This window comes from Eschscholzia californica, unplaced genomic scaffold (assembly GCF_041429995.1).
Source record: "Eschscholzia californica isolate CP2 unplaced genomic scaffold, dmEscCali1.0.p SCAF_2, whole genome shotgun sequence".
Classification (NCBI taxonomy): Eukaryota; Viridiplantae; Streptophyta; class Magnoliopsida; order Ranunculales; family Papaveraceae; genus Eschscholzia; species Eschscholzia californica.
The window spans coordinates 29,458,346-29,475,602 of NW_028238309.1; the positions used below are offsets into that span (position 1 = coordinate 29,458,346).

General features: G+C 35.3%; 1 protein-coding gene across 1 annotated transcript; it reads left to right on the forward strand.

Annotated features, from left to right (window-relative positions):
- Window positions 1–7,323: 7,323 nt before the first annotated feature.
- On the forward strand, window positions 7,324–13,105 carry LOC147557301 (GDSL esterase/lipase At5g45670-like). Its single transcript, XM_086658234.1, has 5 exons — window positions 7,324–7,844; window positions 11,069–11,193; window positions 11,934–12,179; window positions 12,298–12,553; window positions 12,699–13,105. Exons 1-5 carry the CDS (start codon window positions 7,595–7,597, stop codon window positions 12,920–12,922), a joined length of 1,101 nt encoding a protein of 366 aa, XP_086514360.1. The 5' UTR covers window positions 7,324–7,594; the 3' UTR covers window positions 12,923–13,105.
- Window positions 13,106–17,257: the final 4,152 nt, after the last annotated feature.

The window sequence follows — 17,257 nt, forward strand, 5'->3', positions numbered from 1 at the left end:
TAGGACTGCTAAACATCTAGTAGATCTTTATCAGGCATCCTTAAAGAAACGTATTGCCAATGTAGAAACAAATCATATGGAAATCAATGATTCTTCATGTAACACCAGAATGGATGTATCTGACTATTTAACTGACGATGTTGAAATATATCTTACTGAAGTCAGGACCGAGTCAAAGGTCACAGATTATGGGATTAATCTGAATGGAGCTGCATCGCTGTTGCAGTACCCCATCGAAGAAAAGGATATCTATGGTAATGGATATGAAAATCTTACTAGTAATGAGTTCGATCAATTACTCGATGATGAGTTTGACGAAATGATTAATCGAATTCGTAACTCACCTTAGAAGTGTTTTTATAATATTTTCAGCTGTTGTAAATTTTGTAATGTTTTACTTTTTGACTATTATATAGCAATGTAATATATAAAATTTACATGTTTTCTATCAATATCTTATGTTTATTTTTCTTTTATGTTCATTAAGGTATGAATTCTAGAAGTACAATTTTGAGAGATGATGAAGATATTTGTCTGGCAGACAGTGGAACCACAAATTCCATCTTTCGAAGTAAAAAGTACTTCTTGACTCTTAAATTATTTAAGGCTAATGCGATTACTATCGCTGGTTCATCTAGTCTCATTGACGGCTCTGGCAGAGCAATCATAATATTACCAAGTGGTACGAAGTTAACCATTGATGACGCATTGTATTCAAACAGATCTTTGAAGAATCTGTTAAGTTTTAAAGACATACGTCGAAATGGTTATCACCTTGAGACTAGAGATGAAAATAATGAAGAATATTTATATATTACTTCAACTGCTTCATGCCAGAAGCATGATCTCGAAAGATTGGCAACTCTCTCATCAGGATTATATATTACAAGGATAAAAACGGCTGAATCTTATGTTGTCATAAACCAGAAGTTTTATGATCCAAGTGTGACGACACTTTGGCATGATCGTTTGGGACACCCAGGATCTACCATGATGAATAGAATAATTCAAAATTCTCAAGGACACCCACTACAGAATCAAAAGATTCTAATAAGCAAGGATTTTACTTGTACACCTTACTCATTGGGAAAATTAATTGTAAGACCGTCTCATACAAAAGTTCATATCGAATCTCCTAAATTTCTTGAAAGGATCCAAGGAGATATATGTGGTCCTATTCACCCACCATGTGGACCGTTTCGATATTTCATGATATTGATAGACGCCTCTGCTAGATGGTCTTATGTTAATCTTCTGACTACTCGTAATAATGCATTTGCAAGGTTGCTTGCCCAAATTATTAGATTACGAGCTCATTTTCCCGATTTTCCTATTAAGTCCATACGCCTTGATGGAGCAGGCGAATTTACATCAAAGGCTTTTGATGCGTACTGTATATCAGTTGGTATTGATGTTGAACATCCTGTAGCTTATGTTCATACACAGAATGGTCTAGCAGAATCATTCATAAAACATATACAACTGATTGCACGCCCAATGTTGATGAAAACCAAGTTGCCAGTTTCTGCATGGGGATCTGCAGTATTACATGTTGCTGCCTTGATCCGTCTACGACCTACAGCGAATGGTCAACATTCTCCTTTGCAACTTGTTTTGGGTCATCAACCAAACATAGCCCATTTACGTATTTTTGGATGTGCGGTGCACGTGCCAATTACACCTCCTAAACGGACAAAATTCGGACCTCAACGGCGTCTGGGGATATATGTTGGTTTTGATTCACCATCCATTATCAGGTATCTAAAACCCACGACAGGTGATACTTTCACTGCAAGATTTGCAGATTGTCATTTTGACGAGACAATTTTCCCGCCATTAGGGGGAGAAAATTCGTCTGTAGTAAATAACAAACAAATTGAATTATGTTAGAGTACACAAAGTTTATCTCATCTTGATCCTTATACAAATCAATCTGAACTAGAAGTAGAAAGGATAATACATTTGCAAGGCATTGCAAATAAACTACCGGATGCATTTAATAATGCAGCAAGGGTAGCAGAATCATATATCCCTGCTGCTAATGCTCGTGCACGAATTAATATTCCTGGAGGACCAGGAGAAACTGTTATAGCAAATGAGTCGTCTAAGGCACGTCAGAAACGTGGACGACCAATTGGTTCTAAAGATACTATCCCTAGAAAGAGAAAGAACCAATCACAAAATAATAGTTCTCTAGAAGAGACTATTAATGATACACCTACACTTTCTGAACAAATACCCCTTGAAGAGGGTGAAGCCCTTGATGAGGCAGAGATACCAAACAATGAGGAAATCTCTATAAATTATGAATGTTCGAAAAAAGTGTGGGACCGAAATGAAACAATTGTCGACGAGGTATTCTCTTTTGCAGTAGCAACCTCAATTCTGAAAGAGAATGATGATTATGAACCACACTCTATTGAAGAATGTCGAAAAAGACCTGATTGGTCGAAATGGAAAGACGCAATTCAGGCAGAACTAGATTCACTCAATAAGCGTAGTGTTTTTGGACCTGTAATCCTAACTTCGAAGGATGTAAATCCAGTTGGGTTCAAATGGGTTTTTGTGAGAAAACACAATGAAAATAATGAAATCGTTCGCTACAAAGCACGACTTGTGGCACAGGATTTTCTACAAAAACCTGGGATAGATTATGAGGAAACATATTCTCCTGTTATGGATGCTATTACATTTATATATTTAATTAGTCTGACGGCTCAAGAAGAACTTCATATGCATATTAGATGTCGTTACTGCGTATCTATATGGCAATCTAGATACTGATATTTATATGAAAGTTCCTGAAGGATTCAAACTACCAGAAGGAAAACCACGTATCATGTATTCACTAAAACTTAATAGAGCTTTATATGGTTTAAAACAATCAGGGCGAATGTGGTACAATCGCCTCAGTGAATACTTGAGCAAGGAAGGATATATAAATGATCCTATTTGTCCATGTGTATTCATTAAGAAATCATATAGTGGATTCGCTATCATTGCAATATACGTTGATGATATAAATCTAATTGGGACAATTGAAGATGTCTCAAAAGCTGCAGAATATTTGAAGAAAGAATTTGAGATGAAAGACCTTGGAAAAATAAAATTCTGCATTGGCTTACAAATTGAGAGGAGTACAAGTGGCATACTTGTTCATCAAAGTTTATACACTGAAAAGGTTTTGAAAAGATTTCGTATGGAAACTTCATACCCTCTTAGCACTCCAATGGTTGTTAGATCTTTAGATACTGTGAAAGATCCTTATCGTCCTAAAGAAGATAATGAAGCACTACTTGGTCCTGAAATACCATATTTAAGTGCAATTGATGCTTTATTATATTTGGCACAATGTACTAGACTTGACATTTCTTTTGCAGTAAATTTATTAGCCAGGTTCAGTTCGGCACCAACAAAGCGACACTGGATGGGAATAAAGCATATTCTTCGATATCTTCGAGGAACTGCTGACATGGGGTTATTTTATTCGAAGAATCCATCCAGTCATTCACAAATGATAGGATACACTGATGCAGGATATCTCTCTGACCCACATAAAGGAATTTCACAAACAGGTTATGTTTTTACTAGTGGCGGTACAGCTTTCTCATGGCGATCAAGTAAGCAAAGTATGCCTGCTACATCTTCTAACCACTCAGAGATTATAGCTCTTCATGAAGCTACCAGAGAATGTGTATGGCTCAGGTCTATTATCAGTCATATTAGAATTTCATGTGAACTTCCTGGAATTACGAAGTCACCTACCATTATTTATGAAGACAATGCGGCTTGCATTGCTCAAATCAAGGAAGGATATATTAAAGGTGATAGAACGAAACACATTTCGCCTAAGTTATTTTTCTCACACCATCTGCAGAAAAATGGTGAAATTGATATTCAGAAGATACAATCATGTGAGAATTATGCAGACTTGTTTACCAAGTCTTTGCCTACTACAACGTTCAGAAAACTAGTAGAATGTATCGGAATGCGAAGCTTGCATCTAATGACGTAAAACTACATTGATCCACAAATATTCATCAGGGGGAGAATATTACCATGTGAAGATTTTTGCATCACTAATACTGGATATCTAGGCTCTGTACTCTTTTTCCTTCGTCCAGTTTTTATCCCAATGGGTTTTTCTGGCAAGGTTTTAACGAGGCAGTATATTTGTATCCAGTACCACTCAGAATTTTTCTGACAAGATTTTTTATGAGGCAATTATTTCACGTTGTGGTCATCCAAGGGGGAGTGTTATATAACTTGTGGATTGTTATGAGAAGGCTTATTATGAGAATGGTGGATGACTTTTATTGGTCTACTAATTGAAGCATGAGGTGTACTTTAAGATCAACCAAATTGGTTGATAACTATTACTTACTAGTTAAGCCACAAGGATGAGGTGCCTCTAAGGGAGAAGTTGAAGATAAGATGCTTACACGTTGCCCATATGTGTTGGCATGTTAGGTCTTTACCCTTTTACTATATATATACCACTTATGTAATTCTCTGGGTAGAAAAAGAGTTAGTGAGAAATCAAGTTGGGAATAAATACTATCAATTCACATCCTTCTTTGTGTTTATACTTTAATACCAAAACTTACTTGATATTTATATAAGATCAAAGCAAATAGTTTACATTACAAAGCAATTGGTTTATGTTATTTCATTCCTATTTGAGCTTCCCTGCCCCCTAAAATTGACCAACTATGAGTTGTCCTTGCTCCATAAAATCTTCAGATCTTTTTCCATTTTCACCCCTACCTGCCTCTTCTTCCCTAAATAAATCTCAAGCAGCAACCCAAATTAAAATAATCATGGAAATGAATACAATAACTTACATCATGACATTCTAGAGTTTCTCAAGCAATTTTGTAAATACTAATTTAGAAAATTCCAAGAGATTCTACTATTGTAGTAGCGTAAACGCGAGTATTATAAGCAACTTACTCTTCTTTTTCTTCTGGGTACCATTTTAAAAGTTGACTTATTTCTTTCTGTTGTTCAATTTCTACGTTTTAAGATAGATTTCTTTTTTACTTTTGCCTTTGATTATGTTATGTTGTTATCTTGATTCTAATGTTGTACCTTGTGAGAATAGTCCCACATGGAAGAAGGGCTTCTAGCAACCAAGATTAAAATGTCTAGGTCCTTTTCGCTGTTTGCCATTTTAGTAATAATGATTTCTTCTAAATTTAAGACTTCCCACTTCGTGCATATGATGAAGCTATCATGCATCAGGATGAAAATTCGTCGAAGGAAGCTATGAATGTGTTTTAGTTAAGATATATGGTTAAGTGAAATTTGTGTTTTGATTAGTGAAATGTTATTACTAAAACAAGAAATTGGGTCGGAGACCTAATTTCATGTTTTTTTTTGTCAAAACGACAAACTATTTTTTTGTCCTTTTAGGCCCCATATATAGTTTGGAAATAGTATTGATGGACAATTCTAAAAGCACTCCCATTTCTAATGCCAAAATTTCCCCTAGAATCTTAGCTTGCGAAGCTTTGCAAACTGATTTGCATTGTTTTGCAGCCTGGTTTACAGAGTTTCGCAAACTGGTTTGCAATCTGGTTTGCAGAGCTTTGCATTCCCGTTTGCATTGCTTTGCAATCTGGTTTTCCTTACAATGACTTTGTAAAACTTTGCACACACTTTGCAGAGCTTTGCAATTTGGTTTGCAGAGCTTTACAAACTTGTTTGCACTACTTTCTAATTTGGTTTGTCTTGCCAATCTGGTTATTGCAAAACTTTGCAAACTGGTTTGCAATAAGGTCAATTTCATCTTTTCCCTATATTAGATAATTTACAAAAGATGCCATAGGGAGCTCAAGCCTATAAAAAGCTGGATAAATCCGTTTTACCAAAACTCAAATTTATAGGGAGTTTTGACCGAATTCCCCTTACTAAAATGTGACCCCACAAATAAAAATTGTTGGCATCGCCATAGTGTCATCATGGTTTATTAAATAGTGTTATGATTATGGTTGCAGTTGTCATCTACGTTTTAGGAGGAACTTATTGTTTCGACATTCGTAAAATTCCCTTCTAAAGGTCGTCAGATTAATAGGTGGGAGTTGATCATAAGTCTCAGAGTAGAATAAAAAGAATTGGTTGAGGTCATTAGTAGTGAAACAAATAGCAAATACGAAATTCACATATTCGGTCAAACACATCCTGATGTTTTATTTGAATTTTGTTTCACTTGCTAGCTCTTCAATTGGGTTACTGCAAAATGTTAGGCAATTCAGACTGGGTTTGAATGCAACATAATGATTATCATATCTGAAAAGAACTTTGTAACTTTTCAATTCTTCTCAAATATTAAGGACCATTTATCTCATCAAAAAAAAAAAAAAATATTAAGGACCATTTGTAGAATTCATTCTTATTTTTATTAATTTAAATTGATTCTAATTATTATTTCTTCATGCACATTGGCATTTCAACAACTTAGGCAGAAAAGTTGTTTAATCTTGTGTTTTAACCATTACAAGTTTCGATCAATCCGTAGGAGAAGAGAGTGATTTAGATTTTCAATAATGAAGTATTTATTATGCAACACAGGAAAGATCTAAATTTGTAGTGAGAAATGAAGCTTAGATTCTACACAAAAATATAGACAAGAGTGCGGCGGAAAGATATAAAGGTGTTTGAGTAGAGGATTCGGAATAAACTTGTATTTTATAGTTCTAATTCTTTTATGCATTTTCATCAAGAATATGTGCTTAACCAATCTCACTGTGCCGATGGCACGGGCTATACACTAGTATATATTGAAACAATATAACTAGGTCATGATAAACTACTTTTTGTTGCAAAGATCATGATAAACTTGCCAATGACCAAATCATTCGGTCGAGGGCAACTGTGGAATTTGTTAGTGGTGAAAATACAGGTAGGTGTCTAGGCGAAAAGGTTAATAAGTCATAATACTGGGGCCAAATAGTTTTTCTTTTTTTTGTTGACAGATACCGGGATCAAATAGTAATACATTTCTTAATATTGTTTCCTTCAACATAAAACATTACATTGAATGGATCAAACATAGCTTTCTGGCCCTCAAAACTACTCAGAAGAATTGAAGAGAATCCCAATAATAATCTATTAAATGTAAGACTTGTATTGAATAGCGTCTCATACAGATAATGAAGTCCTTAAAACTGAAAACTCAGACATAATGTCATTATTCACTCCCACAGTCCCACTATTCATTCCCATGTTCTATGTTTGGGGTCATATTTAATGCTTAACTACCAAAATCTCTCCCCAACTGTAAAAGCCTAGATATGACCACATCCATATCTCTATTCTTCTCTCTGCATAATGCATTAGTTTTCCTTCATCTAGTCCTCTGTTTCATTTATTTCCCTCTATATAAATTCCTTCTTATTAGTTTCATTTTTCTCATACTCTATCCACATTGTTCACTTGCCTCTTCACTTCCCCTTTTCATCTATCTCTTTTCATCTATCTCTTTTCATCTCTCTCTCTCTTTTCATCTCTCTCTCTCTCTCTCTCTCTCTCTCTCTCTCTCTCTCTCTCTCTCTCTCTCTCTCTCTCTCTCTCTCTTTCTCTTTTTCTCTTCATGGGCAGTGAGCAAACGAAAATGTGGGTAGGGATATTGTTGGTTTTAAACTTGTTGTGTAAAGTGTTAGTGGTACAAGGTGAACCACAAGTACCATGTTACTTCATATTTGGTGATTCATTAGTTGATAATGGGAACAACAATGAAATTGCATCCATTGCTAGAGCAAATTACTTGCCTTATGGGATTGATTTCCCTGGTGGACCAACTGGAAGGTTTTGTAATGGAAAGACTACTACTGATGTCATTGGTAAGCTCCCGTTCACTTTCTTTCTCTATCCCTCTGTCTCTAAGTGATAATGCATCTTCATTTCATTCACTCACAAGATTATGTTAGCTCTTCACAATTAGTTTTGAAATGGATGTCCAGAAACCTGCATGGTCAGTGTTAAATTTGGAATTACGCAATAACCATAGAGATGAACCAAAAATTGTAGACATCAATATTTAACGTGGTTCAGTTGAAGATCCCTCCGTATACCTTGACCTTCATCAACAGAAAAGCTATGAACAACTATATCTTTATTAATCTCCACAACTTAAAGCTCATGGGATGATTTCATTTGTTAGAATAATTGATAGCTGAATAAATGAAAAACCCTCTCCAATCAATAAACTGAATTAGAGTTTGCTAGTTTTCTAATATTTCTAATTAATCCACGAAACTTCATATTACAAGATATCTCAAATATATGAATACTATCTTGTATATATCTTCAAATATCGTTGGTTGTCTCTCGATCGTCGGATCTCGAACTTTCTCGATCGACCTTCTTTCTGAATTGTATGTGAAGTGTGAAGAATAGAGTATAATGACTAGCAAGTAGTAGCAACTCCATACTCTTACTCGATCATCCATGCTTGAACAATATTAATCGACCATTGATGCTTGTTTAATTAAATAGACCATCTTGTTGAAATCACATAACGGTGAAAGAAGCCACCCTGAAAACCTCTCAAGCCTTCCTAAAAGCCCACCACTTTTGGGAACATGAAAATTTACCTGAGTACAAAATGTTTGTAGAAAAATTTAGCCAAAATTTTTTGTTTCTCTCAAATTTCCACTACCATTTTCTTCAGGGCCGCAAGAGTCTGGCAAAATGCCACTGCCGACAATTTTTTCTCAGATTAAATCGCACCACCTCAAACACACCCCTGTACAGTTGTTGATTGTCTGTAGTAACTCTTTTGTCTTTTAGTGAAAAAGAGTCATTAAGTCACAAATTTTGTTAAGGATCTTGTACATGTAGCGCTCCTGTTTTCTCTTTAGATGGTTGTCACGAAATTAGAAGGAAAAAGTAAACAATAGCATTCCAGAGAGGAAATTATTTGCTTTTTATATTAAAATGGTAAAAATATGACATTATTTCCTTGTGACAATTCTCGTAACACATTCCTACAGGAAAAAACATCCCAAAGGGACCACAAGGATCAAGTCTCAGACTCTCTCACCCACCTAAATTTCCACTTTTGTATTTACCATTTCATCGGTTATTGGGGCCAACCATGAATGGGATTGGGCTCCAAATACTTATATTGGCAGAAAAAAGTCTATAGACGGCCTCATGGCCGAAGATAAAGATGTTTTTTTTTTTTGAGAAATCGATTACGATCTACGTTAGTTATTACAAGATATTGATACATCATCAAGATGTGATAAGCACGATAACCACCTATGCTAAACCAACAGTTATAGGGGTCCAAAGTCCAACAATATAGAGCCTAAACAGAGCCGTGTCTGAGATTTTGAAGGTCCAGTACCAAATTTTTATTGGGCCCTTTATATAATCAAACTGTAAAAAAAACTTTAAGCAAAATAACAAACAAATTCAAAATAATTTTACCATAAAAGAAATATAAATCGTTTATTTATCAAATCATAATGTATTTGAATTAAATATTTGAAGCAAAAAAATTTCGCATAAATTTTTTATCTTTCTATATTTTAAAGCGAAATCATCAACTAAAAATTCGTAATCAATCTTGATGAGGAACCTACTTTTAAAGATTTAAGAGAAATAAACTAAAAAACAAAGAGATATTAATGGACTGATCAATAGCCGACCAACAATAATCTTCTACAACTTAGAAATAAGGAAGAAGACTAGTATATAGAATACTGAAAGAAATTATTGCACTCACACTTTATAAATAAGAAAAAGTTTACATATTGAAAGATTACCCACTAACATATTTTCAAATTAATAAGGAAATCTAGTCTTTACAAAAAGAAATTGTGTGTAATAAGGAAAGGGCAGAAGAAGAAGTAATATATAATTTTGTATAACATAAATATAGAAATTCCTGTGCCATACGGACACGGGCTATACTCTAGAGATATTAATGGACTGATCAATAGCCGACCAACAATAATCTTCTACAACTTAGAAATAAGGAAGAAGACTAGTATATAAAATACTGAAAGAAATTATTGCACTCACACTTTATAAATAAGAAAAAGTTTACTTACTGAAACATTACCCACTAACATATTTTCAAATTAGTAAGAAAATCTAGTCTTTACAAAAAGAAATTGTGTGTAATAAGGAAAGGCCAGAAGAAGAAGTAATATACTTTTACTAGAGTATAGCCCGTGTCCGTATGGCACAGGAATTTCTATATTTATGTTATACAAAATTATCAAATATTTTGGTTTTACACAGATATTGAAGTAATAATAATATATTAAAAATAATAACCGAGATCATATTGAATTGTTTGAAGGGAGAAAAGAGGAAAGAAAGAAAAATAGTTAGAGAGTTTATAGGGAGTGGGTAGTTATTTTGACAGTTAAATATCTATCTTTTCAAAGACTCTTTAAAAAGAAGGATCATGATTTACAAAAGAAAATTGGACGATCGAGATTTATAAACCAAAGTTGTGACATGGCACCAAAACCTATGTCATTTGTTATATAGATACTTGTATGTAATTATGGAAAGTAAAAAAAGATAATGAATTGATTGATGACCAAAAAGGAAAGTACGGAGAAAAAAAGCTGTCCATTCAGAAATGAACACCGCTACATGTATGTGCCCTATTAGCCTATTTGACCTTTGACATTAAAACCTCCTTACATAGTTTGTAAAGCAACTAAAAAAAGTTAAGCCCATGTGGTGGGGGGCCAGTGCGGGCACCCTGCCCGCACTGCCCATCACACAACCCTGAGCCTAAAGACTGAAAAAATTATCATTATTTATATTTTTAATAACTCAAATCCAATAACTATGGATTCCACCTCTTCGAGAATCGAATCTGGTACTTCCAAAATTTTGGAATTTATGTCAAAACTATTGAACAACCAAGTGTTGAGAAGTCAAACAATTTGAACTATGGTTGTCTATAGGGGTCATTGGCCAAAGTCAAAGTCTTTGAACTTTGGATGTCTTTGCTTCACCCTTGACTAAGAGTAAGGTGGTCACACTTGGTTGCCCAAGTGGTCGAGAGTCATAACAAACTGTTGTTCCATTTCAGCTGAGGAACTGGGGTTTGACGATTACATACCTCCATATGCAACTACAAGCGGCCAAGCCATACTCAAAGGGGTAAATTTTGCTTCGGCAGCTGCCGGCATTAGGGATGAAACTGGCCAACAACTGGTAATTTATACCTCCCTTTCATATTTTTTTTTCAATTTCCATTTTCGAAACTATTTATTTATACTTACATTTCTAACATAAGCCACTGCAAATTGCTACAAACATGGCAAATGGAACTCTTAGATGGTGTTACTTTTCTCTTTTCTCAGGTTAAAATATAAAATCCAACTTTTTTTTTCTTAACAACGTAACATCTATTGATTATAATGAAGGTGAGTTACATGAGAGCTATGCTGAGATAGAGTGCAGTTAGACATAAAAGTAGAGATGTTCAGTCCTGTTCTCCTATTACTAATAGCAAGGTTGTTAGTAATAAGTGCATTACTAAAATCTAACTTCAAATTTAAACTGAATTGAATAGAGACAGACTTCAAGATATTTTTTTTGTCTAACTCGTGCATTTGACTCGTGTGAATGGTTTACTTGGACTTGTATTAAGTGCATTACTGGAGGACATAGAATAAGTGTGAAATATTTTGAAGTGTCTATTGTGTCTCTATTCTTCCGAGCTAGTTAGACTGGATGGCTAAGAATAAGATTTCGACCAGTCAGACTCAAAAACAGAAAAAAAAAAAAAAAAATAAATTAATACCACCTTAGATCTATTAATCTGAAAATTTGGGCTGTAAAAAAATTTACAATTGACTGCCTAACTGAAAACTAATTGACATTTACTTAATGATATGATTTTCGTTATTCCATGTGGGCTATTCTCACATCAAATGTTATGTTAATCGCAGGGAGGAAGAATCAGTATGAATGAACAACTAAACAACTACAAGAATGCCGTCTCACAAGTAATAGACATACTAGGGGATGAGGACTCGGCTGCAAATTATCTAAGTAAATGCCTATACACCGTCGGTATGGGTAGCAATGACTACCTCAACAACTACTTCATGCCTGCTTATTATTCGACAAGTCGCCAGTACACCCCGGAACAATATGCAGATGTTCTTAGTAACCAATATTTACAGCAACTAAAGGTACAAACAATTTAATCAATCATATTACATTATCAACTCACGTGTAGAGTTTAGGGTTGGATTATGGATTCCGGACAGTTCTTGGTTAGTAATGATTTTCTTTGTAATTTTTTCGTAGACTTTGTATGATTATGGAGCAAGGAAAGTTGCTGTCATCGGAATTGGTCAAATCGGTTGTAGTCCAAATGAATTGGCACAAAACAGCCAAAATGGTGTAGAATGTGTTGCAAAAATCAACGACGCAAATTTGATATTCAATAACAGGCTTAAATCAATTGTCAGCAACTTCAACAGCAATCTCGAAGGGGCGAAATTTATTTTCGTTAACCCTTATGTAATGTTCGAAGATATATTGAAGAACCCTTTATCTTTTGGTATATATTAATACATACAATATACTTATTTTTCTCCTTCCTGTTTCAGACATATACTAAGAACTCTTTATGTTCATAACTGTCTGAGATATAACAACTGCAAGCATGAAACTGAACAGTTTAACCTTCGGATTTTGATTTTCAGGTTTTAAAAATACAAATTCAGGATGCTGTGGAGTAGGGAGAAACAATGGTCAAATTACATGTTTACCTCTACAAACACCATGCCCAAATAGAGATGAATATTTGTTTTGGGATGCTTTCCATCCAAGTGAAGCTGCAAATATTATCATTGGCAAGAGATCTTACGCCTCTCAATCGTCGTCCGATGCATATCCTTACGATATTCGTCAATTGGCCCAAGCCTAAATTCGCCATTACTAGTTATTAATGAGTTTTCATTTTACAGTTATTTTATTATTATTTGCAAATATTTATTTTTGCATTATCAATTCTATGTTATTATTATTCTTATGATTGTAATAACTAATAAGCACCATTCTTGTAAGAGGTGCTCAATTAGTCAATTTATGAAAGAAATCTTACAAATAATACGGCTACTAAACTCTATATAAACCACTCTTTGAACCAATAGGGTTGACTATCTACTCTAAACTTATGGTGTGTTTGGATGGCGGAATCATGAATCCGCGGATTCATGAGTCCTTGGGATTCATGATTCCACGGATTCATGAATCCAAGTAATATTTTTTGGCTTGTTTGGCAACTAAGAATCCTATGATTTATTATTATTTGAGTATTTTTAAACGTCTTTAGAAAAAATATGATTTTTGAAAAAAATAATGATTTTGAAAAAAAAATAATGATTTTGTAAAAAGAAATATTTTTTTGTTGATTTTAAGTTTGAAATTTAGGTTTATTAATCCAAAATCCTAGCAAATCCTAGGGCGTAGAGTGGGATTCTGGTCCAATACAAATTTTGGAATTAGGAATCCTTAGGATTCAAGAGTCCTAGGATTCTTGGTAGCCAAACAGACCAAGGATTCATGATTCCTACCAAATTCCACTTTTGATAGGAATCCTACTTAGGAATCCTGCAACCAAACCACACCATTATGTCTTTTCATTTTATAGTGCATTTGGATGCAGGACTCAGGATTCCTATCAAAAGTAAGATTTGGTAGATCAAGATTTCTTGGTGTATTTAGTTACCATGAATTGTAAGACTTTTGAATTCTAAGGAATCCTAAGTCCAAAATTTGTATTGGACCACAATTTCACTCTGTACTCTAAGATTTGCTATGATTTTACACTATTAAACCCTGATTTCAAACTGAAAATCAAACAAAAGAAACTTCTTTAGTTATTCAAGGTTTGTAAATGGTCTCACGTAACTTGGAAGGGCCTGAGTTAATCAGCTAATAATGACAGTTTCAATGTCACCCAGAATTTTTGGGTTGGCATACCTAGAACAAAATCGTGTGCTCTTAGATTAGGCTGGTCTTCTTTGAACGAGTCAATTAAACAAAATGACATACTTTTATCATCCTCATACGTGTAAAGAAGAATAAAATGGTGGGACTAAGAGAAGGTAGAAATGAAGAATTGAAAAGAAAGTTCATTTTTTTTTTGTTGAACTAGAAAAGAAAGTTCATGATATGAAAATGTAAAATTCTCCCTTGCTTTCTTAGCATCGAGAGTTGTTTATTTATAAGCTTTCAATCAGATTTTACATTCTGTTATGATTTACAAAAGATCTCATACATATCTTAAACTGAAAATGAAACAAATTTTTAAATTTGAATTACATTGGACTGAATCAATGTTTGAATTGGTCAGTACTCAAGTAAAGATATCAGAAATTTGATATCGGGTCTTCACTAAACCTTTTGTAAAGATATCAGCAATTTGACTTTGTGTGGGAATATATTGAACCTCTAAAACTCCTCTTGTTACTCTCTCACGGTCAAAGGGATGGTCAAGCTCCATATGTTTTTGTTCTTGAGTGTAGAATGGGATTGTGAGCCATGTATGTGGCACTCACATTATCACAAAGTAGAAGTGGAGGATTCTTCATTCGAATACCCAAATCACGGAGTAAAAGCTGAACCCAAGCAACATCAGCCGCCGTTATGGCCATGGCTCTATACTCGGCCTCCGTACTAGGTCTCCCTTCGTTTGAGTAATTTTAGAGAGAGAAAGAGAGAAAAAAAAATTTAATTTTGAAGGTCGCCGGCCGGAAATTTGGCCGGCCGGCGACCTCTGCCGGAGATGGTGATGAGGTGGCGTAACAGATGATGTGGCGTGAGTTGGCAGAGAGAGAAAACATGATGGAGGAGAGAGAGTGACGGTGTTATAACGGAAGGGGGCCATATGGGTATTTTTCGTAAAGTAGGGGGCCAGGCGGGAAGCTGGTCACAAAGTTAGGGGCCATTAGGGAAATAACCCAAAAGTTATTTAGCTTAATTTTTTTGATATTTGGTATTAATAAGTAGAGTTAATTCCTATATGGCCCCTTACTTTTGTGACCAGTTTCCTTTATGCCCCCCTTTTTTTCGTAAATTCAATGAACAGACCAGGTTTGTTCTTCAATGAACAGACCAGGTCTGTTCTTCAATGAACAGACCGAGATCAGTTCTTCAAGAACAGACCACTCCGGCGAAGGTCTCCCTTCGCCGGAGTAATTTTAGAGAGAGAGAGGAAGAGAGAAAAAAAAAAAAAAAAATTTAATTTTGAAGGTCGCCGGCCGGAAATTTGGTCGGCCGTCGACCTTTGCCGGAGATGGTGATGAGGTGGCGTAACAAATGATGTGGCGTGAGTTGGCAGAGAGAGAAAACATGATGGAGGAGAGAGAGTGACGGTGTTATAACGGAAGGGGGCCATATGGGTATTTTTCGTAAAGTAGGGGGCCAGGCGGGAAGCTGGTCACAAAGTTGGGGGCCATTAGGGAAATAACCCAAAAGTTATTTACTTAATTTTTTTGATATTTGATATTAATAAGTAGAGTTAATTCCTATATGGCCCCTTACTTTGTGACCAGTTTCCTTTATGGCCCCCTTTTTTTCGTAAATTCAAATATGGCCCCCTATTTTCAAGTAAATGTCATTACTACCCTTCTTAATTCTAAATTTAAAACATTTAAAAAAAGTTATTTCCACCTCACCCCTCTCTCTCTCTCCACCTCATCTCTCTGTACAACTCACCCCCCCTCTCTCTCTCCAATTCACCTCTCTCTCTTTCCAACTCACCTCTCTCTCTCTCTCCAACTCAGCCCTCTCTCTCCAACTCACCTTCATCTTCTCCGATTAAAGTCGCCGACCACCGGAAAATTTTCCGGTCGGCGACCTCAAAAAAAAAAAAATTTACCTCGCTCTCTCGCTAAAAACTCCGGCGAAGGGGGTTTCCCTTCGCCGGAGCCGTGAACAGACCAGATCGGTCTGTTCACGAGCAGACCTTTCAAGAGGAAGACGAAGATCCCCCATAATGTAAAGTTTCAGGACTCATTGGTCTTTGTTCATGAACAACTGACTGTGTTGGTTGATTTTGCATATAATTCATAGTCATATAACCATTATTAGGAACAGATTCTAGGGTTTCATGATGATGTTCATGACCTTCATCATGATCATGATGAAGAGATCCAGAAAAGTTCGATTCTTCATCTCATCATCTTCACCATCATCAGAGTCGTGAAAATGTAAATGAGACCCAGAATTAGAACTAGAATGAAAAGAAACAGCAGCTCCATTACCGGGAGGAGGAGGAGGATTAGGTAGTGAAGAAGATGAAGTTGAAGGATCATCACCACCACCTTTTTTATTTGAAGGAAGTGGAAGAACAGGGGAAGAATGAGAGATGAAATTATCAAGATATTGATGATCAAAGAAACGATCAAAAGAGAAAGCAAATCCTTTCAGTGATTGAATATAAGCAACATGAGAATCAGAAAGGAAATACCTTTGCCGGATCGCTTCATCTAGAAAGTAACATCGGTCACGACAAAGTGCGACGGCAGGGAGGTCGTCGATTTTTGAGCTTGTACAGCCCATGGGGCTGGATTTACCCAGAATCCAAAACCCTAAATTTTAATCTCTTATCTTTTGAAGATTCAGTAAGAAATCACTTAGATTTAGGGTTTTCAGATATAATAAGAAGATAAAAAGGGAAAGAAGAAGAGAGTGGGAAAGAGATAATGTAGAAAGAGAGAGAGAGAAGAATCTTGCCAGAGGGGAGTATATCGTCGTATTGTAGCAGAGAGGAAGAAAAAAATTTAGAGAGAGATGAGAGAAAAAAAAAAATTTTTTTAGAGAGAGATGAGAGAAAAAAATTTTAGAGAGAGAGAGATGAGAGAAAAAAAAAATTCTTTTTTTTTGGAGGTCGCTGGCCGGAAAATTTTCCGACCGGCGACTTTAATCGGAGAAGATGAAAGTGAGTTGGAGAGAGAGAGAGGTGAGTTGGAAAGAGAGAGAGGTGAGTTGGAAAGAGAGAGAGGTGAATTGGAGAGAGAGAGAGGGGTGAGTTGTAGAGAGAGATGAGGTGGAGAGAGAGAGAGGGGTGAGGTGGAAATAACTTTTTTTAAATGTTTTAAATTTAGAATTAAGAAGGGTAGTAATGACATTTACTTGAAAATAGGAGGCCATATTTGAATTTACGAAAAAAAGTGGGCCATAAAGGAAGCTGGTCACAAAGTAGGGGGCCATATAGGAATTAACTCTAATAAGTACTATTTAGATTTATAAACAA

Bases quoted from the DNA above. Each gene is read 5' to 3' on its own strand.
- LOC147557301 (XM_086658234.1), top strand. From the start codon at position 7,595: ATGGGCAGTGAGCAAACGAAAATGTGGGTAGGGATATTGTTGGTTTTA. The intron at 7,845-11,068 runs GTAAGCTCCCGT...GTTCCATTTCAG, and splicing joins GACTACTACTGATGTCATTG to CTGAGGAACTGGGGTTTGAC. The intron at 12,554-12,698 runs GTATATATTAAT...TTTGATTTTCAG, and splicing joins GAAGAACCCTTTATCTTTTG to GTTTTAAAAATACAAATTCA.